We start from the raw sequence: 24,440 nt of genomic DNA on the forward strand, positions 1-24,440 counted from the left end.
GGTATTTTCACCGTGTGCAAACTGATCCAGTGTTTTACAGTTACAGGTGGTAGGAAAGGTAAATCCTTTTGAACCCCACCTGCAACATGCACATAAACACATGTAGCAACGGCATGAATTTACAGTATCTGCTGTTTTCCACTCTGAACGTTAGAGGTCAGCAGTGAGGCAAAAACATCCTTTAAGATAAGAGTTAAATTTAAGTCAAATGAAGGTTGTCTGACAAAAAGATGTTTTCTCTGACTCAGCATGGATTTGGCATCTTGTCATATTGTTTGGTTGATGTTGGTAAATCTGAAAACTTTTGTGCTTCACGCTTATGCACTGCTGCACTTCCTTGTAAAGCATTTTGAGCTGAAATTCCTGAATGAAAGGTGCTATACAGATAAAGTTTATTATCATTGTTATTGTTTCATTGCCTGTGTATATTAGATGTCATTGTGTTACTGTTGGTGCATGTTGACGTATTGCAATTAACTACACAAAGATTATATTTTTATTATATAAGATAATTCAGGAGAAAACTGAGTGAAAATAAAATGCTCATCACAGTAACGCCTTAGAAGATATTCAATTGACAAAGATAGAAAATAAGCAAATCGTCACATCTGAGAAGCTGAAGCCAGCAGATGTTTGTAATTCAAATGATAAATCAAAAAAGTTGATTAATTCTCCATCAGCACCTTCATAATTGATTTGTTTCAGCACTAGAAGTAAGTGATGCCTTCATTTGAGATTTTAAGATGAATTTTAAGTTGACTGATAAGAAGAAACAGATAAAAATATTGATTAATCATTTTGTAAACAGGTCTCTTCTGTCCCGTTCACAGGATGTCACATGACTTCTCTCTGCTGTTATGACGCCAGGTACGTATGAATGACACGAGAAACACAAAAACCCCACAGAGCTTTGAGAGCAACCAGATACATTTAATTAGATAATTGCTTTGTGTTTTTCTTTTTACCTGAAGACTGACTCACAGTATTCTTACAGTATTGGTGGAAAAGAAAGGAGGAGGAATATGATTCTCTTTGAGCCTGGATAAAGCTGTAATTTCATCCAAAGAAGACAATCAAACTTCGGGATGTGGTTGAAGTCGTGCTGCCTATGAGCGACTCTTGACGGGGCCGGCGTTGGCAGCTTGAAGGGTCCTCAGTGACAAGGTATTGTGGCCGAACCCCTGTGTGACCGCACACTGATACACACACTTCAGTAACAGTTACAGTGTTTAGTACGTGGGAGGAAACCTATGGAATGACTCTGTTCACTGCATAAGCATAAATCCAGAGAAAATCTAAATATAAATCATAATATGAAGGCAATAAGGAAGCACAGTCTGCACACGTCTTTCACAATATCAAACCTTCAACAGAGGCCTGTAATGAGGAGAGGTCAGGGCTGCCATGTTGGAGGAATGAAAACTGATGCACAATCTATTTATTTTTCAATAACTGCAACTATTTTGTCTTTTCTCATGTCCTGAAAAATTTCAATGTCCCGGACAAATGGGAGAAATTCTGGTCAAATATTATCTTATTATGGATCCTATTTTCCCATATTTTGTGTCCAAGTGACTCAAAGGGATGACAATGTTTGAAATGAGCCCAGTAATGAATGTGAAAGTGTAACATCCTTTTTGTTTAACCAGAAACAACCAATAAATCGCTGTCATCAAAGCCACCAGACTCCATTAAACAGAAACAGTAATTTTTATCATAAAACGCATTTCATTCATCGTCAGACCAGACGATGAATGAAATGACAGTTTTTGATACTCAGTCCACAGAAAATGCTGAGTTTGACCTCCAGCCAAGGTCAAATTACCAAACTAAAAATGTCAAACCCCACGCTGGTCAAATTCTGGTTGTTATTCCCTCCAACATGGCGGCTAGAACAGACCCCTGTTCAAAATAAATTGACATACAAAAAAGTTTAAATACAACTCTTTATATAACAACAGTTCTTTAAATATCTCTACATTCTTAACATAATTTCCTGTATTTGTTTAACATGGAGTGTGGCATTGTGAAAATGTCTGAGGCACATCAAGGCACATATACATTCATACAGTGCACCACCTTTCCATTTCACTCCTGAAAAATCACACAAAAGCTGAAGCTCAAACATGCTGAGACGTCCATGATGGATTATTTTTGTCACATTAACAATGACGCTAACAGCATGCAGGATTATATATTATCGGTCCGCTGCTGAGGGACTCGCAGACAGACTGGATGTGCGTTAATACACCATTTCAGATCAGATCTCTCTGCTCTCGAGCACAAGCACAGAAATAAAAGAGTGATCTTCAAACATGCACTGTAAAAATAAAGATTTTGCTTTACATTGCTGAGAGTTAACATGTAGCATGCAATCCACCTCATAAAATCACTCAAACACATCATAGTCCCTTTGAAATCCTGTTTTTAAATCTACAATCTGTGTATTTCTGTCTGTAAACGGCTGGAATAAATATTATTAAAAATATGCACAGAAAGAACAGAACAGAACAGTAGTGATTAAAAAGCATCTTCCTCAGTAGCGCTAAAGCTGGAAACCTTGTCGTGTAAACCTGACCATCAGTAGTTTGTTTGTAGTGCAATAGATGGAAAATACAGTCGAGAAGAAGATGTATGATTCCTCCCAAACTTATCCCAGATCAGCTTTTTGAAACGTCTCTGGGATAAGAGCAGGCCTCAGAAACATGTCAGGGTGCTTTAAGAACCATTCAAAATGATCCGACTGCTGCTTGTAACATGCAAAGATCAGAAACAATGCATTGAAATGCCCACTGAGGCTTTAGTAGAGGGGTCCAACTTCACAAGAAGTTTCCTGGAAAGAATTGGTAATTTGTAATTACAGATTTTAAAAAAAGGCTCCATTTAAACCAATAAATATTTGTCTTTTATTTATTGCTGGAAACTTTATTCTTCATTTCTGCTAAGTTGTAGGCTTGTCTTTTTTAAATCTTCCATTAAGCAAATTTTTATACCAAATAGTATAAAGTATAAAACATTTTTATGGTTTGTAATATTTTTGTTTTTTTATTTATTTATTGTTATATATAACAATTAAACAATTAAGAATAAAACAATTCAGAAGCTCTTCACCATGCACCTGCACTCACTTTTAAATACGGTTTTGAGGAGAAGTGACTAAAAATATAAGAGCGTTTGTAAAAAAAACTTCAATCATTACTTGGCAATGGGGCCTACAAGACTCTCTCGCTTATTTTCCCAACATTTGGTCCCGAGTTACGTTGTTCTTTCCAGGAAACTTTGAGGGAATCATTCAGAAACAATGGACCCGTGAGATAAAGCATAACCAAATGCTCAGTTGCCATCTTAAAAAGCTGCGTCGCATTGAGGACAGAGTTTGCTCAACAATCAGTGTCGATTATGTTAAAAACGAAGTTTAAAAAGGAGTGTCGGAGAAACTACAAAGATAAGGTTGTGATGCAAATATCAAAGAGTTTGTTTAAAAGACAGTATAAAACAGATACACTGTGTGCTGTGTAATATCAGAGGCACCTGATGTTGAGACGCAATCACTCCACTGAGGACAAGAGACACACAGACAGACACATCTACTCTCTGACTTCATGAAAAACCAACCCCAGCCTCAATCATTAGATACTATTTCACCCAAAACACTCAGCAGTGAAGCCGGGCTGCACTTGATTTGGCCAAATTCATCCCGCCGCCTGCTTGATTGCATTATTGTCATTCAAATCGCACATTTGCATGAGACCCTTTTGTTTTTGTGTCATCGCCACCTTTAAAAGTAGCCGAAGGTTTCCTCGGCGTCCTCGAAGAATCCTCCTCGTCTCGGGCTCAGACGCCGCCACCGCTTCGGTCCACCGTCACCGGTCCTCTCTTATCCAGAGTTTCCTCCGCCGATTTCAGCAGAATGGCCAGGCGGCTGTCGGACACTTGTCCCTTCTTCACCGCGCTCATCAGCTACACAGGGAGCGGCAGAGAACATAATAAACACTTCTGTCAACAAACCGAGCTGAGGCTGATTATTAATTATCTAAAATACCCACAATCACAGGCTTTAGAGCCGTCCGACCACCTTCACATCCCAGACTTCAACAGGCAGAAATGAAACCGACACCAACCGTGTTCTTTATGTGTTAAAGCTGAACTTCTACATGGACATGAAGCATTTTATGAGCCAGTGGTGCTGCAAAACAATGTGCCTGATTCAACAAAGCACATTCTGCCGTCTGCATGCAGAATTCAACAGTTTTTACAGGATAAGGAAAGAATTCTATATTCTTCTTATTGTCAACAAATCCCATTAAGAGCAACCAACAACGTACAGCAATTACAACAACTTACTTTCTTGCTATCAACAAGTAGTAATTAGGAGGTTATTGTTTGTTGTTTGTTTTCTTATACAAAAACCAGATGTGTCAAATACAAGAAATATCACACAGAACTTGCCAGTAGGATCATTTCAATGTCAGTTTGGGTCTTTTCATGGAATTTGTCGACTATAAGAAAAATATGTAATCTCACCACGCTTCAGTCACCAGTATGTGAAGTTTCCCAGTGCAGCTTTAACACTTCTCGGATGCGTTTCAGTGTGTTTTCCCCTTCAGCCATGGTCTTCTTGGTTCACCAGAGGACTTAATAAAGTTTTGTGCAACTTTTTGGTTAATGTGAGAGGAAACCCCTTTTCCAGTCAGCCTCATAGGGCTCCAGAGTGCCGGTTTCCCATCAGTGCTGCACATGTACACTACCTGTCTGTTGTCTCTAAGTCATCCGCGTGCAGGTCAGGCATATGCACAAGCAGAAACAGACATTCAGCATCACAACATACATGATATGATTTAACACTCCATCATATTCTACTGACACACACATAGTAAATGAAAGGTATTTGGTCTCTTTGCTAATTTATCATCCAGCCATCATTTTGTTTCCTCCACAGTGCAGCGGAGGAGCCCACACACTGATGAGGAATAACTCATCCGCCGTCATCAAGCTCTCCTATAATGACTCTTTTCAGGACTCGAGTGAGAAAGTAATTTAGCGTCAGATGGACTCGGGAGCAGCGGACACACTTCCGGCCTCATTACGCAAGTTGCTGACAGGGTCTGCTTCCTAATTAAGTCGAGCCAAGACTTCACACCTTCTGTTTGCAGGAATGGATGTTCACGTCTCAGGTGGACAATAGTCTTTTTTTTAACGATGCGGTAATTTGTGTCAGTTTTAGTGAAGCCTGGAGGAGGAATGATACAGGAAATGACTGTATAGCATCTTTATCAGTATACAGACCTACAAATATCTAACTGACTGCTTAAAATTTGATCTTGTCAGGTCCTCAGTCCTGTTAAGCCACGTTGCCTCTGCATGGTACGGCTCGACACCAACTCTTACAGTTCTTCACTGTGAATACCTCGTCCCTGGTACTTTTTTTGGTATCACCTTGTCGCCAATATAAAAGGGTGTTGTGAAAACACTGCAGAACACTGACTGATCAGAAAACTGTCACTCATGTGACATCCATTTGAAAAGCGGCAGCCCACAATACCACAGTGTGGTCAGTGAATGAACATCAGACACGTCAAGAGCAGCATCATTTCAATCCTCTGTTATAAGAGTAGTGTAGCTCCTTTCAGTGTGTGTGTGTATGTGTACGTAGCAGAGGAAATGGTAGCAGTGCAGTAAATGCACAGTGAATAAAGGCTGCAGCTTCTCAACACCCAAATAAAACTCCCATGTTGTTTCCCAACTAAAGGATAAGTGAAGGGGGCGCAGCATCGCTATGACGATCAGCTAACAATCCCGCCTATGTTCAGGGAGGAAAACAAAGCCGAGAAAAGTACCTGGAAGCTGAAGCGAGTCAAGTCGAACCATGCAGTAAAAATGAGGCTTTTGCTCTGCAGACACTGACAGAGGTGTTAGGCATTAATGGTTCCTCTCATCAGTCGCAGCCACACACACACACACACACATACACACACACACACACACACACACGCACACCACAGTGCATGTGTGCATGCAGATAAATTTAGATAAAGTTAGTTTTGCATTTAGTCTTTTCTGCAAAAGCCTCCCTTTTATAAAGTGATTTCCGACTTTCTTATAACAGAAATAATTTGTAAGAGTTTATAATTCTGTTGTACTTGATACCTCCTCAGAGGTGCATTCTGTCATCTTACTGGGCATGAACGACCTTTTTTTATTAACAGCCAAAATTCCGATTTTTTTTATGCATTTCTGAAGATTATAGTACTACTATGTGGTTTATAAAACTTTTAGAAAATATTCATCTTAATCTGTGGAAATCTTTCACAGAAAATGTAAAAAACGAAGGTGTGACTGGATCAGATGCCTTCATGTCGTGCTTCCCTGTCCTCACTGAGCATTCACTGTCTGCATGTTACCCACCTGCAAGAATTCATCAATTTCAACTTGTCCGTTCTTGTTGAGGTCCACCTCATTAAGGATTTCATGGAGCGCATTTTCATCAATGTGGACATTGATGCTCTGCAGAGAAGAAAAACAAGAGCCGAGATCAATAACATATAATGAAGACAAGCGTATAAAGATAACAGACAGACAGAAAGACGACTCACTTCCAAAACTTGCTGCACGTCAACAGTGGTGATGAATCCTTTGCTCTCTTTGTCAAACTTATGGAAACGCTTCTTGTACCTGTCACACAGATGAGCAGTTATTTCCTCTCTCACTTCTTTACATTAAATTTTACAGCATTTAAGAAAACTTAAGCTTAATAACCAGTAACAGTCCTTGATAGGTGTCTTTATGAATGTCAATGACCATGCTCTTAAAGTGAGGTTGCTTAATAATTACCTGACTACTTCCTGGTAGTCCAGGTTGATCTCTGACGTCTTGGTCAGCTGCTCAGAACGAGACCTGTAGCCCATCTCTTGGTACAAAAACTTCCTTGCAGCTTCAAGCTCCGCCTGGATCAAACATTACCAGAGGGATCAAGAGATCTGAGGACACAGACTGATCAGCTTCAACTCAACTGTTCAGTTGTTTTCTCGTTAATTATATGACATAGAGCTTGTAGTTACTGTAACATGTGCACAGCTGGAAAACATCTTTAAGGTGTATATACAGTATGGTCAAAAGATCTGAATGAAAAACAAGAATTATCATCTGGATTTTAACTGATCTTGAGTTGAGCTGACATTTACCATTACTGATCGATGTGCTGGTTGCTGTCTCAGCTAATTAGTTAATAGGTTGGTCTATGACATGTCAGAAAGAAGGGGACAACAGTTTCTCAGAAGTCTTTAAACGTCTTGTTTTGTTCGAATAACAGCCCAAATACAATATTGCCTATCATATATGACAAAGAAAAGTAACCAATCCTCCCATCTGAAACACTTGAATCAGCTCATTTTTGGTATTTTTGTGTGAAAAATGACTGAAATGATCCATCAAATATCAAAAAATATGCAGATTAACATTCTCAATCAGTTAGTGATGGCAGCTCTTGTTTTGTTGTTATACTTCCTGAAACCTTATTACACTTAATATTTATTCTGTGTTATCACTTTAATTTCCTCATATTATACCACTTCTGTTTCCTCTGTACATATGTCACCCATTACAGGTCTATTCCGAAGGTGGGAGATTGACATATTTGTCATTTTTGGCTCCTGTTCCATGAAAGCTCCTCATTAAGGTCTCGTAATAATCGATAAATAAACGCATCCAGTGTGAAATATCCTTCTTAGTATTAGCAGTATTTTCTTGAATACAGCATAAAGAAAAAGACAATTGAGGCTCATTTTACATTAAAGCAACCATGAAACAAATAAACCTTGACATTTAACATGTGTTGAATGTATTCATCATACTCGCAGTTGTCTTGTTGTTACTCTGCAGTGTTCCTGTAAGGCTTCCCTGTTGCTGGTTTACAATAACAGCTTAAAATAGTTGAGAGTTCAGTTTTCATGCGCACATATCACTTCATCTCTTTCATGCACAAACAGAGTGTCTGCTCTAAAGAGCTAAAGGGTGTGGACCTCTCCATTGTGTACTGATCGAAAAAGAAACTTCAAAAACCCACCAGGGATTAAAACAGGATGTCATACAGAGCAGGTTTTCTGGAGCGGGGAAGGACATTACACAAACTGATGAAACAGATGGCTAAAACATGACAAAATCTTTCGTTTGTGATTGGAAAAAGTGCAATTATATCACCTTTTGGCAGATTTTCTCCCCACTCACATTAGATAAAAGTGTTAAAATCATACCGTCCTGCGCTCCTGACTCCAGTCCAGCTCTTTGCCCATGATCTGCACAATGCATGGGAGGGCTTCATCGGCTGCCTGCACGTTCAAGAAGCCCAGGCGTGTTCGTCGGGCGATAACATCAATGGCTGTGCAGGCATACTCCTTGATCGCGTACAGCACCTGAGGAAAAAGACTCACATGAGGCTACGCCGGGAGCATGTGAGCTTTGGGACTGTTAGCATGAAATCCGGCTTTACCTCAGCCTCAATGTAAGGGAATTCTGACACCAGCCTTTTCCCCACAATTGGCCATCTCTGCCCAGTGACTTGAGCCATTTTGGCCACATCGAAGGCCTTTCCACCGTATGTGGAGGCCAGATGCTGAGCGACCTGAGCACAGAAGAAATGACAATAACAAATGTGAAATATGACAGAAAGATAATTCATTAAACAGCCTGTACACCAAGTTTCAAGCAGCTGTTGATGTGTTTAACCATCAGTTCCAGTAAATTACTTCATATTACTGCAGCAACATTCACGTCTGGAAAGTACACAAATATTAACCTTATTTTATCTTATCATACGGTCAATATTTCAGCTTTCTCCATGTAGTCAATGACATGATCACATGACCTTCCAAGAGAAATATTAGAGAAAGTACTGGGGACACAAGATATCATGACTATTACATAGTTCTTATGAAATGCAATATTAATTCATAATGGATAAAAAGGGTTTACAAGAAACAGATAAATGATGATAAACACAAGATTACCAATTGTTTCATCATCTCAACTCTCATGGCATTTTATTCTTTATAACTTCTATTCTATTTCTACTTCATGAAACAATGGCACTACGTCACAGGCCACAGTTTTCATGAGCGTGGCTATTGTTAACGGCACAACACAAGGTGAGTCATGATCTGAACTAAGGCTTCAACTAACGATCATTTTCATTGTTGATTGGTCTGCAGATTATGATATTACTTCATTAATCGATTGGTCATTTTGTCTATCAGATGTCAGAAAGCCGATCACAGACAGAGCTCATGTTTTGCCTGAACAGTCCAAAAGATAAGCAATTTTAATATTACATTAAATAAAAGAAAAGCAGCAAATTTTCACATCTGAGAAGCTAGAACAAAGTCACGTTTGACATTTTAGCTTGAAAAGTGACTATTGACAAACTATTGAGAGATTCTCTATCGATCGACTACTCAATTTCAGCTCGGAACTGAACACTATAATTCCTACAAATCTAGTTTGTTTACCCTCTTGGGACCTTGACAATGAATATGAATATGATAAATTCAAAATTATTAGCAGCCGTAACATTGGTAGCAGTACAGCTTTTAATGAATTGCACATTCAGAGAAAGTATGTTAGTATCTAAAGTTGACTTATACACACACTCACTTTTCTGCTAAATATAAAATAAAAATCACAGGTTTAACTGTGTAGGTCGCAGGGGCTGCTGGTATTCACGTGATCGATTTCACCTCCTCGGAGTTAAACGATAAGCGTTAGCGCCGCTTTGTCAATGAGGTGTCACATGTTTACAGAACAAGAGGGCTGTTTGCTATTCAGATCGCTGGCTTGCCGATCATGTGAAAGGGCAAACGCTGTCCAAATATCAACAGTGACCTTTTAGGAATATTCCAGAGAACAGCAGAGCCAGTGCAGAACGCTTCTAATGAGGAGTAAGTATACTGTAGGCACTCGGTGCACAAGTACTTTTTCTTCATGAAACAATGTTCTATTGGATTTAATGAAAACGCACAGGCTAATTATTGGAAAGATGGCGTGTGGCTGATGTAAATCAATGTGCCCTTACTTAATGCCAATGATAAATTGTACAGCATACAGTGCACTTCAACGTGTGTCCAGTCTTTTGTGTAGCAGAAATGTCAGCATTGTTCCAGCAGCAGCTTTAATGTCAGCTCCACTGCAGAAGACAGTGAATGCGTCTGTGTGGGCGTCATTTTACAGCTGTGTTGGTACATGAATGTGTGGCTGCCTCTGCGTACAGTAGGTAGTTAAAGGCCTGCTTCCTGCTAAGCCTCGACGTGCTGAAAATAGTTTAGGAAGTCAAAGAAATAGTTCTGTCCAAAGTTAAAATAAGCCTCTAAAGCTCACTTTCTTGAACAGAAATGTAAAAAAAAAAAAATAAATAACAAAAAAACAGCTGGATGGAAAAAAACTAAATATCGCCCAAAATTTTTGTGCTTGGCTGAGGTGAAAAAAAAACAATTGCAGCTATAGTTCAATGGCACCTGCCACCAGCCAACTCCGCATTTTACAAAAAAGCTGTGGATGGAAACATGCATCAATTCTGGTAATTTCTGTAAAAATTTGCATACAATTTGGTACAATTATGCCCATACAAAGACCACAAACCTAAAAACCTAAAGATACAGGATTTGGCAAGCCACATGACTCCAAGAGACACTGCAAAGAAGGTTCAACTGATGCAGCTCCTCCTTGAATCATAAACTGTTTTGTTTTTTTAATGTATTATATTACTGATCTTCTCTTTTAACTTTCTGAGAGAAGGCAAATACAGGCATCTTAAATTCCGAAATGTTGTATTCCTACTTTAAGGTTCAATCCGATTAATCAGAAAATTTGTGGACCAAATGTGTTTTACCTCTTTCTCCAGCCCGTAGTCCTGCACCAGGCGGATGTAGAGGGTCGGCGTCCAGCCCTTGGCTCCCTCCAGCGCCAGACCCACAGTCTTGCAGGACTCGGCTGACAGGCCATGGGCTTTGATGGCTGCGTCCAGAGTCTCCTCTGCCATGGACCTGTACGTGGTCCACTTCCCACCTGGACACACAAAATGTGCACCTTAATATGGTTAACAGACAGCTTCTAAATTCACAAGCTATTCCTAGTGGCTAACTGACCGGCGATGGTGACCAGGCCGCTGTCACTGATGCTGACGATGTGGTTTCTGCAGATGGACTGAGTGTCTTTGGAGTTGGGGTCGATCACCAGGGGTCGGATGCCGCTCCACGCTGCCAACACGTCTCCTCGCCGCACTGCAGGCGATACAAACACATTTTTCAACCAAGACTCGAGATTCAAGATTCAGCCAAAGTACTAAGAGCAATAAGAGGAGAACAGCAAGAGGTTAGAAAAATTTACAGAAAAAGAAAAGGTAAAAGAGTGGCAGCTACAGAGAGCCGACATCCTGACGACACTTCCTGTCTTGCCTCGTTTTTGCAAATTCTCATTTAGTTTCTTTCATCAGTCTTTCTGTAAAAGAAACTGAGGTCACAGTATGTTTTTGTTTAGCTGTAATCTCTGCTGCTTGTTCTTCTCTACTCACCTCTTTCATCTACCATTTATGAGAAATCGCATTTCAAGGCAGGATGTTGTCTGAATTATTGCAAATGTCAGTGGGATTTTGAATGAGATTTTCTTACTTCGTAAAATTCTGGTTTCACTTTGGCTCTTTATACACACCTGTTTGATTCGCATTTACATAAGTGAAAACTAATTTAAAAGGAAAACCCTGTACATGTCCGCAGACTCCCCTACCTTCCACGTCAGGGCTGAGGTAGTTGCGGACCTCTCTAAGGATGAAGTTGATGTCGTCCTCTCCCGGGATGGGGTGGGCCGTCACTTTGGTGGGTGTGTCTGTCGTCCCGGCGATGGTCATCTTCTCCCAGGGCAGGAAGAAGATGACACGTCCGTCGCTCGTAGCTGGATCGAGCAGACCCATGTTGTCAGGACTGTGGGGCAGAAAATACAGGAAGAGGGGTTCTTGTTATCACAGGAGCATGTAGAGGAAGAAGAAGTAGTAGAAGTAGCCATAGTAGCACGAGTAATAGCTTTGTTGTTATGTCTAATTTGTAACCATCTTTACAGTCTCTGGTAGTTCATATGAGGAGTTAGGGAGGAAGTGCAGATTGAAAAAAACAGATATGGGGGAGGAAGACGAGGCAGGGGGTGGAGGGGGCAGATAGCGGTGGGAGGAGGACGAGAGAAAGGGAGGAAGAGAATTAGGTGGTTGGCATTTCTGCAGCTGTTCAAAGGGCTCACGCTCCCTCGGGTTTCGCTCAATAAGCTTTAGCTGAACTTTAAAAACCCCCGACTTCAACAGAACCACTGCTGTAGCTTAACCAGAGAAGATTGGACTGTGCTTGTACAGATAGGTCAGATAATAGTTTAGCCAGCTTATTATTTACACAAAAGAATGAGACGCATTTATGCATTTGAAATACCAAAAAAGTAAGAAAGACATCAAACGTCTGCTTTCATCATAGCTTCAATACAAATGAGCGGCTGTTTTGAAAGGAGATATTGTCAGTGCGTTGAAAGTAGGCAGCACCTGTAGTAACCGGGGATGACGATGTGAACGCCAGCGCTGGGTTGGCAGATGTTTTGGGTCTCCTGGTTGTCCATCTTCCTCAGTGAGTCTGTGAACGGGCCGGTGGCGTTGATCACACACTTGGCCTTCACGTCAAATTCCTGCCCTGTGAGGGGGGACGATAACGAGACATTGCGGTTTTTACTGGCTGAAGGATGAACTGAACAGTCACTGCTCGTGAATGAACTGCGCGCCTCACCTGTGATGACGTCCCTGCAGCGGGCACCACACACCTTCTCCTTTCCGGTCTGTGGGTCGTTTGTCTTCAGCAAGCGGACCACCTCGGTGTAGTTGGCCATGGCAGCGCCATAGCGGGCGGCGCTGAGGGCGATGGCCAGGTTCATACGGGCGTCGTTGTGCTGCCCTGAAGAAGAGAGAGAAGAACAAGGGTTTTAGGCATTCAGCTGGACCAAAGTAAATAAGCTAAACCATTTCTGTGTCAGACCAAAACAAACTCAAGCAACACTGGACAGAAGTATAAAAACCTGATGCAGCATCGACTTTACTCCAAATAATATCAAAAAGGGACTGTATATTGCAGCACAATTGGGTGCTTCCTGTACCCTGAATGCTCTGTTTTTTCTATGGGCTTTTGTGCATAATCAGGGTTTTTGGTAGCGGTTGACAGTGTAAGATGAGTATATCTGTTGAACTTACAGCAGCATTGGCATACCATAGTTTAATTTCCCAGAGCATTCACACAGCATTCAGCCATTTGAAAAAACAAGGATTAGGCCGACACATTAGCTGTCTGTGTCTGTGAGAATAAAAACAGTCTCGGCTAGTGTTGGTGGCAGCAGAAGCAGCAGTAACCAAGACAGCAGGAGAAATAGCTGCTGCTCAGCCAGTCCGATCTACGACGCTCCTCTGCGCTCCACACCGCCGGGAGAGAAGGTCAGATTTCGAAATGTCACCGGCGTGATTTTTCCAGACGGCATAATTGGAGAAAAGACGCCCACCCCTCCACCATCCTGGCCCTGCCCCCCACCCCCACCCCCCTCTCAGAGCAGATGACAGCAGGCGGGGAGAGGTGGAAATCAAACATATACTGCTTTGCACCAAGGAAATGCTCTTCCCTTTTCCCACTCTGCAGTACATCCAGTTATAGAATAAAAAGGCAGTTTGTTTTTGGGCCAAAATCACTGTCATATAAATTAAGCAATAATGATAACTAGTGGCCTCCAAAACATCCTGTTAAGGGGAGAACTTTTAATTTGAAAAACCAATAGTCAAGGTGGGAAACACATATTTAAAATTGTGCAAACAGCAAAGATGCTATTTTTGATAGTAACAATATGAAGATTTTGACATTTTGAACTTAGACGTTAAAAGCCTCTTTAAGCAGCAACACATCTAAAAAAAAACAGCAGCATGTTGTCATTAGACATGACGAGCTGATACGCAGTGAAGCCTACAGTAACAGACACATCACCCGCGGACACAAATTTGTTATTTTCGGTGGCGGGAAGGAAAGGATGCCCGTGGCACGAAGGCTCCTCACACTCAGCTGGACACTCAGCATATGTTTGGTTCTCCTCCGTACTCATGAAGGGAACACGCAACCATTACTGCCACGGGGAAGAGAGGGCATCCTACCAGCCTGTCAACACGTTTTGTTAGGGACCAGTGGAGATGTGAAGGCCACGGGGCAAGATTTACTTCTGAGGCCTCATGTTTGGCTTAATCAAGCAATTTCTACACAATTCCTACACTATTAGAATGTATTCAAAATCAGAATTTACTTCAGAATTTCTGTTTTTTTAATATTTCACCTTTTTATAGGCCAAACGCTCATGTTTCACTTCAAAACATACAACACAAGCGTTTTGTCTCCAAAGAGCTGCCAGACTCTGCAGCTAAGCAAACATAAAGGCTTTCATGAACTGGTACATTTTATCCCCTTGAGTCTCCTTTGCACCCTTTGCTTTTTGTCAGGTTTTCTCGAATAATCTTTCATCGCATTGTAAGTGGTCTGGCTCCGTTTAGTCTGTGATGGGAGACTTTGGCCAATCACAGGTCATTTCAGAGGGAGAACATTCCTATTGGCTAGTGTACAAATTATGCCTGTGCATGTCCCTTTAGATGGTGAAAGCCTGATTCAGTAACAGAACATTTGACAGAAAATCCTGCAACTTGACAAATTTACAATTCCTCCTTTGCTGACAACAGCATATAGTTTGCAAAGAGAAAGGTCCTAATTCTAGTAAGAGGTGATAATTCTCAAGGAAATCAGGCACTAAGGGTTAAAACAAAGTGGTGTAACTCCAGATTTAATATGCCAAAGAGTTGAGGGTTGAGAATTTCCCTTCTCAAACTGTTTAATTTCATCACTTTTTAAAGGTCTAAAATGGTCTAAAACGAACATGTATTTCATAAGAAACGTACTAATAATTAGAGAAAAGCCAGAAAGAATAACATTTTTTTCATTCTATCCATTTAATCATCTCTGTCGCAACCCATTCAAGGGGCCCTGACTCCCACATTGGGAACCACTGCACCAGAAAAGCAGCAGACGTTCATGACACAAGCTTTTAAGAAACTGACAAGTTGTTATTTAAATCATGGCATTTAATCAGCCCAAACACTGTGAGGTGTTTAAGTATCAGTTACAGGGCTGTAGTTAAAATCATGGTCTATGGTGATCATTTTTCTCAGTTAATGGCTAACTGATCCAATTCCTTGTCAGTGTAAAGGAAGGAAAACAGTGGAAAAGGGCAAGAGCAACAAGCCTGACTCAGCTGGCTTGATCATGTTTACAGAAAATAAAGAAATGAGTTATGAATCAACAAACGAGGCATTCCTTTTAGATTACTGTCCACACAGGCCAGCGTCTATGTGAAAATATCCCAATTTAAAGCAAAGTAAAAAAGAAAAAGCATTGTGGAGCCTTGACTTACCGTCATAGTAGACAATAGCCCCAACCAGCTTGTCCTTCTTCAGCATGGGGAAAAGCTCCAAGGCCTTGGTCTTACTGAGGACATAGCTGCTCTTCAGGCACTGGATCCCAGCCACCAAGTCATACATCTTGATCCCTGCCCAGTAGTAAGGCAACTGCCACCATCTTGGAAATTAACACAGTGATTACAATGAGTGAAGACCTAAACTGAATTCATAAGTCCGTTTCAGCATTTCTACCTATTAACTATGTTTTTGGGGTTGGGAAAGGCCACAAAAAGATTCAGAAGCTGGTGTTAATTTTCCACCCAGACAAATATGAATTAACAATTTCAGTTTTCTTCAGTTAAAACATTCAAAGCATCATGCTAAAAGAACACACCAATTATCGCCTGCTTGTCTGTGCTATTTTTCCAACACGTCATGTGCATTTTCCATGTCCAATCTGACACCTACTTGTAAACAGGAAGCATGATGGGGAGTGGCGCAGACAGGTGAGGTGCAATCTCCAGGAGGTTGGCCCGCTCATGGAGGGCCTCTTTCACCATCATGTACTGTTCCAAAAGAGAGAATAAGATGAGGACAAGGAAGAGCAACAGATGAAGAAAAATAAGAGGATGAAGAAGAACCTGCTCATAGTCTAACTGCATGATGGCCTTCTGGAGATAGCGGACTCCACCGTGGATCAGCTTGGTACTCCGACTGCTTGTCCCAGAAGAGAAATCGCTTCTTTCTACGAGGGCGGTCTTGAGGTCTGAGGAAAAAAAGGTAATAATGAACCTGAACAGTTTATTATCGGTAAATAATAAATAAAAAAAAATAAAAAAAACATAAAATTGTAGCAACCTAGAAATTTACACATTATAAATCAGGATTTGGTAAAGCAGTCATTTCAGGCCAATCAGAACAGCCAATGTACCATCATGATGAGATTCTGCTGAAAAATTGAAAAGAAGTCCTGCAGAAAGTTCAGCTGCATCATATAACTACATAGGCCCCAGTGTGGAAAAAGTTCATAAAGTAATGCTACATAAACATCTTCCAATAATTTCCATCTGACCATAGCACTGATATATGCTCCTTAGGCTTATTTACAGTAATAACAGCTGACATACTGAAGTGAGACCATCATGACTCCATAAGGACACATATGGAGCTCTAAACCTGCTCCATCCCATGAGACGTGGTGTAATTGAGAGCGAGCTTACTGCGTGTGACAGCGTCTAAGGCACATCCTACACCCGTGGCACCTCCTCCGACAACCAGAATATCAAACTCCTCAGTGTTCTTCAGCGCCGCGAGCTGGGTCTGCCGAGACGGGAGCTCGTCCGCAAAGGGAACCTTCAGCTCTGCCTCTGCTGCCACGTGGGCTAACCGAGCCTGGATGTGACACAATCACAAATACAATGAGCACAATGATTTCAAGGTTTATTTGTATTCCCCCAATTGTGCAAAAATATAGTTTCTATGTTAATTTCTATTTAAATTCTATGTTAAATTCTGTTTCGTGTAGCAACACTTTCCTTTAGGTGTGTTTTGAAACATTATAAGCACAGTGCAAGCACATCCCTACTGTAACGTGTTTGTGCATTATTCCTTGCATTATAATCACCTCATACAATTACATGTGATATAATGCATAATGACTTGCAATCATTTTAATACATTATGGATATGTAGTGAATGTGTAATGAGATTACAGTTAAGACATACGGTGGTATGCTTGCTTATAACATGCATTATCGTACTGTGCATTAATTACTTTATGATTAAAAAAGTTTAATATATCCTGACCAACGACACCAATACTGAGTTTTAAAATAACATTTTTTAAACATATTGCTGATATTCATTATTTTACATTATATAAGTCTAGCTTTGGAAATAAGTCATTTAAATATATACCAACAGATTTTTTTCATTACTTTATTTTATACTTTAATGAAACACAAGCCCAAAATTTTCCTAAAAAATATTAATAAGTATGAAAATGCAATTAAGACAGTGTTAGAATGTAACTAAGTACATTTACTGATGTAGTTTCTTAAGTCAAAGCTGACTTTGACTTTGACAAAAGTACAAATGAAGTACAAGTACTTTACTTCAGTCCACCCATTTTATGCTACTTTATACTTCTACTTCATTACAGTTCAGAGGGAAATATTGTACTTTTTACTCTATCTGACAGCTTTAGTTACTTTGATGATTCAGCATGTGAAGAGTTTCTAAAATATTGTCCCCCTGTCAACCATGAAACTTCCCAACAGTTTATAAAGTAGTTAATACTAGCCTCAACTACATCAGCTACAACATGACAATGTTGCTTACATAGTGATGCATCAGTAATAATAATCCAATAGGATAATATATAATGATATAACATGAGTACTTTTAATATGTTAAGTATATTTGTTAATGATAGTAGTTACATCATAACCATCCAAGATTAGTTTGACGAATTATTTTTGGTAAAAGTGAAATTATGATGTGCTTATGATGTCTCATTCTCACCTTAGTCTCTAAGTGGAGTGTTGCTGAACAATCAGAACATATTCTTGATGTGATTAGTAGGAAAGTCAAGTTTGCTGAGGGTTGCTATCTGCTGCAACATGCTGCTCAGCTTCACAAAACCCACAAAATTACATCACATTCCAGTCTCTGAACATCACTTCTATCCATCGTTTGATTAGCAAAATAATTAATGTAAAGGAATAATCACACTACAATAAAAAAGCACAGCTCCCCTCTGATGTGAGGATGTGGGATTTCACTTCTAATGAAATATTTATTCATTTTTCTATTTAGCAGATTCAAGCTAAATGATTGCATCAAGCTGCTTTGAAGCAAACGTGGCATTTGACTTGCAAATAGAAGCAGGCGTTTGTAATTTAGGTCTGCAACCACAAACAAGACCATGATATAATCATTGTCTATTTTTGATGATGCATACAGACAAACACCTCCGCAGAATTAAGAGCCACCGTGCACCCCGTAATCAAGTTAAGTCAGTGAATGGCACAGCAAGGCCCATGCTAATAGCCAATCGGCCGCTGTCTTGAAAACTTCTCCAAGCCATATGCCCTTGCTAACGGAGACAGGACGGACATTCATCTCATCAGCATTGCAATTACTGGGATTAGAGGCATGCATGATTGCAAACTATTGTGAAAATAATTATATTTCATCAGGGTCGACTTCTTGCTTACCAATCCGTGCTTGGTTGAGACGACGACGACGGGCAAGAGAGGACATTATCGCGCCAGGACACAAAACAAAGTTCACATTAGGTTGAACAGTCAAATAAAGCCTGGTATGTAGATGTGAGGCATGCTTAAAATAGGCCAACGTCAGGTCAGAGGTCAGGGGAGCCACAGCTGCTTGTCCATCTCAGATGAAGCCAAGCCTCATGGCTGTATATGGGTTCATGAAGGTGGCTGAGCTTTGACAAAAACTGATATCTTTTGAGGCCAGCAGTGCTCCCAGTGTCACCAGTCATGAGGCGAGACGCTAACTCCAGACCTTAGCTGCCATTAAAACTTGGCCTATTGTTCTCTGAGCATTTTCTTAATTCCTCAAATTAAAGGTGACGTCCATCTACATGGTCAAGCAGCTGACATTAATCTGCAGTCCATTTATACTGGCAGTTCCAGAATGAGACAGTCGGGTCAGTTTGGGGATTTAGGTGTCAATGTGAACTGTAAAATAAGCACAATAATTCGAATAAAAACTTTTCTTTTCTATATTCATGAACTTCTTCAAATTTAATCAATTTGGCTAGGAGCTAGCTGATGTGTAGCTGTGTTTAACACATTGGGAAATATGCTTTTTCACTTCTTGCAAGGATTTATGCCACTCTCATGTCTCATGCACGCAAGCAACAGCTGACTGACTGAATTTAGCGGAAAGACTGGCGACAGGGGTCCAAAAAAAATCTTACTACTTAATGCTTTGTTTCTCATTTGTTTAATCTGTACAAAAGCCAAAGCATTAAAACAACAAATTGCTGTTTTACTGGGGCCGTATACTGTTGCTTAGCCGGGACCATAAACTTCCTGGACTCTAAACTGGCTGCCTGGCAGGTAGTTCCAGTCTCCATGCTAAGATAAGTGAGCAAGCTGCAGGTGTAGCTTCATATTTAGCATACAGACATGAGTGTGGTATCAGTCTGGTTTGAAAGATTCCCAATTAATTCCCTTTACATTGCACTTCACATCTCTTTGTCTGAAAACGCACTTGACTTCATTACTTCGCTCTGAATGGCCAAATAAAACAGCCACACATCCTACAACTCCGAGAACAAGCTGAGGTGGTTGGAGTTCGACCACAATGTGCAAACCTGCCGGTGCAAGAGAATATGTTTTAGATTCATCATCAGGTCTAAGCAGTTCAGGTTCCAGTGCGGTGTGCTTGCGAGTGAACCAATGCCACCGGTACAACAGCTGGAATGCATCCAAGTAAAAAAACAAAAAAACATAACACACACCTTGGTGACCACAGTGAGCACATTCCAAAGTCTAGATAGGACATGCCCTGAAAGGCAGTCCCTCCCGGCGTGCTGTAGACTTTCTAAGTAGTATACTTATAGAAGTATAATCATTCTAAGTATTGTACCATTGTCATTACCAAAGCATTTAAGTATTTCAAGTTTGTCCCTTAGTTTTCCAGCTGTCAAGCATTTAAGCAGCATATCCAGTGAGCTATTATGGTTTTGGGAACAAAAATATTGACAATTAGAGGTATAGTCTAAAATATTTGCCTTCAGACAAATGCTGTAAAGCAGGGATTCTTGCAAACTGTACACATGCAACAAACAAAAGCGACTCAAACTGAGAGGTGACATCTTTCATCAGCTTACCTGTGTCTTCCTGTACTCGATCAGCTGTGACAGGCCGAAAACTGTGGCGACCGCCCCGCCGCCTATGATCGCCGTCCGTTTAAGAGCCTTCCTGAAAGCCATCGTCGGCCCTGTGGAGACAGTAAAGTGCAGTGAGAAGGCAGAGCAGGGACACCCGGGTTATAAGGCCCTGACATGACAGGCGATCATGTGAAGGAGGCACGCGAGCCTGAGTGAGGGAGCAAGTAAGGCGTGTGGGAGGATCCAAAAAGCTGCAAGTCAGGCTCAAAGAGATGCAAGGAGAAACGTTCACGTGCAGAAGCAGCGGAGGGGAATGCTGTGTTTATGTCAGCTGTTGCACAGAATAGGAAGAAACTTTCATTACTCAGAGACAGGTTTGGACATCGTTGACAATTTTGATTGTACATTACTTATATTGTCTAGAGCTGCATCTTTATTATTAATTAATCTGCCAATTTCTCCCTCATTTAATCATTTGGTCAATAAAACTTTGGAAAAAAATGAAAACTGTCCATTAAATTCTTAATTCAAGTCTTCAAATGTCTTGTTTTATCCAACCAACAGTGCAAAAGATATTGTGATATTTGTTCTACATGCTCTGCAGGGATCCAGGAAGTGTACGGTAAGTGTCCTGCAGTGATTGTGGATTTTTCATACTCGGCTACATGATATAACTATTTTGATTTCACGAAAAATATAAAGACATTCCCTTGTTCCAGTTTGTAAAATGTGAGGAGCTTTTCTTTGGACAGTCAGACATTACTTATTATTATATTTCTCTTTAGATGCAACCCAGTCCCTTATTGTTGTCTTTTAACCACAATAGCAGCGAATCCACACAATTGAGAAGGTGGAACTGGAGAATATTTTTGAATATTCAGCAAATATTTATCATCATATCTAACTGCTTCAGAACTATTTAAAACATAGATTCCCTTACTGAAGACTATCCCAGTTGGGGCATTGTACTAAAATGGCAAAAAAAAAGCTTACAATGTCTGGCCAGATGTTACAACACCACACAGCAAATAATCTTAACATACTGTATATTTGCAGTTTCTTATCAAGCAACTGCCAGGATACTGTTTCCATTTTCATAATGACCCCATGCACCATAACGAGCAGAACATGATAGCAGCTCTGACAGGGCGACTCGCTTCCCAACAGGGCCAGCCTAGAAAAGTATTTCGTACTTTGAATAAAGGTTTCCAGGGAGTGGCATACGCTGGAGCAGATTCTAATGCATTTTAATAAAACAGAGCTACAGATGGCACAAATGTCAAAAATCAGTTTAGTTTAACAAATGACTTATTACAAGCAGCAAACTATTGTGCCCGGAAACAGCAGAAATCAGCTTTTGACCGAATTATAAATTATAGCATGTCACTTCATTAGAAAAATTACCATGAAATAGGAAAAGTCTGACCTAAAGAAATGCGCAGCAGGGTCCAGGGATGTCTGATTACAAAAGTGTATTTCGGTTTAGGCAAATTAGCCACTTTAAATACATGTTATATTACAACATGTTGACAGACCTGAAACTGCACTGTGAAATCATCACAACTGCATGAACTCGATGCTTAAGCTGTGAGCTACAGTATATGATATAACTATAGCCCTCATTGATTATAATTGCAACACATGGTTTTAATGTACCACAACAAGCTATTTTAAGGGAAGTGCTATACTGAAAAGAACAAAAAAAACCTGTATTAGAAATTATGAATACAAAATATTGACCGGCAATATGAAATATCCCCTTCAATCCGGGCTAAATATCAACTGCTATGCCATAGACATTTTTTTTTGACAAAGATACATACACAACATTTTACAATTTAAAATAAACTTGTCAGGACTCTCTGGTGGGCAAACTTTGCCATATTGACACTGTCTCTGAGATATCTCAAACTTACATTGATTATTACACATCAGTCAACATTTACACATATAACAATAAAGCTGCAGTAAGTTAATATTGACCGACATGCTGGTCTAGCCATATGTCTCATAGTTCAGAATTGGCAAGATTTTTCATTCAAATGAAGAAATTTTAGATTAAATCTGTAAGAAAGACCAAAGGTGTGATTAGACACACTTTGATGCAAAGTTTTTAAATACTCTTACACACACCAAATAATACATTTAAGTCTGTGGCAAACCAGTATTCAGGATCAATACAAATGCATGGGCCTGCAAAAACCCATAGCCAAAACTCACTCTGTGGCATACCATAGGCTTTCACACCCTCTCCCAAGCTGCTCATTACTGAGGAATATGAAGGCCAAACATGACAATAATTAGCCCAGAGGAACCCTTTTGACTACTACTTGTCAATGGATGTAGTTCAGCCAGCTGAACCACAACACTGTCAAAGCTGAAGCTGAGGCACTAATAAGTGAGTGACACAACTAGGAAATTTAGCTGTTCTTCCTCACGACGATGCTTACATCAGCCAGCAGACTCACTATGAGTCAGCAGGGGAGAGGGGCTTCCTGGCTGTAACGTGGCTGGTTTTTCAACAAGCACATGGCGAACTTCCATTGACATTTCTCCTTTTTTAGCACATGTATTCTCAGAGAAGGGAGCCCCATTTGTAGTACTGAAAAAATCCCACACAGCAGGTCAGGTTTTAACGCTTTAACAGCAGGTGGTTGTATATTGATTGATGATGTCAGGTCACTGAATCGGTATGTTGTTCTATTACCGCACAAAAGGAAGTCGGTGTTATTTTACACTGACATCTTGCTGTGGATTAAAAATGTCAGCTCAGTTTGAGTAAAACCACAAACGAGCTTCGCCTTAACGGTCACGAAGAAGCTCTTCACGGTATAAAATGAGACCTCCACAAGAAGAGGCGGACGTTGTAAGACAAGTTAAGCTATTTTCCCGGTTTTAAATAACCAAAATACATTCATTAACTTGGCATGTCCTTAGCTGTAACAACTAAGGACGTCTTTCCTTCGTTGTCATAGAGTCACTAGCAAAGCTCGCAGATGTTGCTCTGCTTTTTGGCTCTATGCCATAAAAAACACAGGGTTCACCATTCGTTAGACGAATTAAAACATGACCGAAAAACACCCGGTGACAAAACAGACATTCCCACTTACAGGATTTCTTGTTTTGTGGCTGAATAAAACTCGCTCTGGGCGTTTCAGGGAGGCGACTGAGGACATCGGTTGTTATCTATACCGCAGCCTGTGTTTGACAGCTACAACCAGGAAACGGAGCAGTCACGAGCGACGCCGCGGAGAGCCAATCGTAATGCAGGATTCGACTAATTTTGCCCAATAGCGGCGCAGAGGAGGCGGTGCCACGTTGTTGACGTAAGGTGTGGGTAAGATTGCACAACGCTCGTCTCCCCTCCATCCTCCTTCAGGATAAGAATAAAGCTAGAAATGCCACCAGCTGTCGCTTTCTCTGTCTTTCAACACAGGATGGACGCAACATGGAGGAAAAAAAATAAAATCTGCAGCACATAGTATTTCTTTATAGTAAACACGTGGTTTAAGATGTAAAATGATGCTCCTAAATCTATTTTCAACCAGTGATTTAAGAACAGCTGTTGAACTTGATCCTTATCTTTGAGAACTCCACTTTGAATCGCATTCCCCAGCAATTGCCAAAAGTATCTGCTATGAGTAGCAGCCCCATTTAGAAAATGCTGAAAAAGAATCGCAACTCCTAACAGAGGATGCAAACTGTAAGAAAGTGGGCAACCAGCATTATTTTCAAATCACACGAACCACTTTCTGTGCCAACACCAGTCAATCACACACACACACACACACACACACACACACACACACACACACACACACACACACACACATTAGCCCGCCCCTCTGTGGCTTGTGCGCAATCGGGTTTGGCACAAGGGTGCGCACCACGTAAACAAAAGCACATTGTCGGTATCACTTGCAGCCAGTCTGCAATCCAAGAGTGGGAGAAGTGAACAGTCATTTCCTTTGCTCTCCAGACACTGAGTGGACTTTTCTGGTCGTGGCTAAAGCTTTAATATATCCGACGGAGATGGGATTACTTGTCAGTGTCTCCCTGCACTGGATGGAGGTCTGAGGTATTGCATAT

At 40.6% G+C, this 24,440-nt stretch overlaps 1 protein-coding gene across 2 annotated transcripts; it reads right to left on the reverse strand.

Moving 5' to 3' along the window:
- Positions 1-857: 857 nt before the first annotated feature.
- Positions 858-23,573, reverse strand: gpd2 (glycerol-3-phosphate dehydrogenase 2 (mitochondrial)). 2 transcript variants are annotated; one of them, XM_041966053.1, is made up of 18 exons: positions 23,462-23,573; positions 20,352-20,461; positions 18,703-18,711; positions 16,705-16,876; positions 16,126-16,250; positions 15,953-16,050; positions 15,499-15,662; positions 12,801-12,965; positions 12,563-12,707; positions 11,770-11,963; positions 11,133-11,267; positions 10,877-11,052; positions 8,486-8,617; positions 8,250-8,408; positions 6,832-6,944; positions 6,594-6,672; positions 6,406-6,504; positions 858-3,960 (listed from the first exon to the last, which is right to left on the reverse strand). In XM_041966053.1, exons 2-18 carry the CDS (start codon positions 20,451-20,453, stop codon positions 3,835-3,837), a joined length of 2,193 nt encoding a protein of 730 aa, XP_041821987.1. In that variant the 5' UTR covers positions 20,454-20,461; positions 23,462-23,573; the 3' UTR covers positions 858-3,834. The 2 variants fall into 2 exon arrangements, with proteins under 2 accessions (XP_041821987.1, XP_041821988.1); XM_041966054.1 differs by lacking the exon at positions 18,703-18,711 and having other exon boundaries at positions 859-3,960.
- Positions 23,574-24,440: the final 867 nt, after the last annotated feature.

This window comes from Chelmon rostratus, chromosome 24 (assembly GCF_017976325.1).
Source record: "Chelmon rostratus isolate fCheRos1 chromosome 24, fCheRos1.pri, whole genome shotgun sequence".
Lineage (NCBI taxonomy): Eukaryota > Metazoa > Chordata > Actinopteri > Chaetodontiformes > Chaetodontidae > Chelmon > Chelmon rostratus.

Coding starts and splice junctions, on each gene's coding strand:
- gpd2 (XM_041966053.1), bottom strand. CDS start 20,453: ATGGCTTTCAGGAAGGCTCTTAAACGGACGGCGATCATAGGCGGCGGG. Junction 16,251..16,704: donor CTTAGACGCTGTCACACGCA/GTAAGCTCGCTC, acceptor TTTTTTCCTCAG/ACCTCAAGACCGCCCTCGTA. Junction 16,051..16,125: donor TGCAGTTAGACTATGAGCAG/GTTCTTCTTCAT, acceptor CTTTTGGAACAG/TACATGATGGTGAAAGAGGC.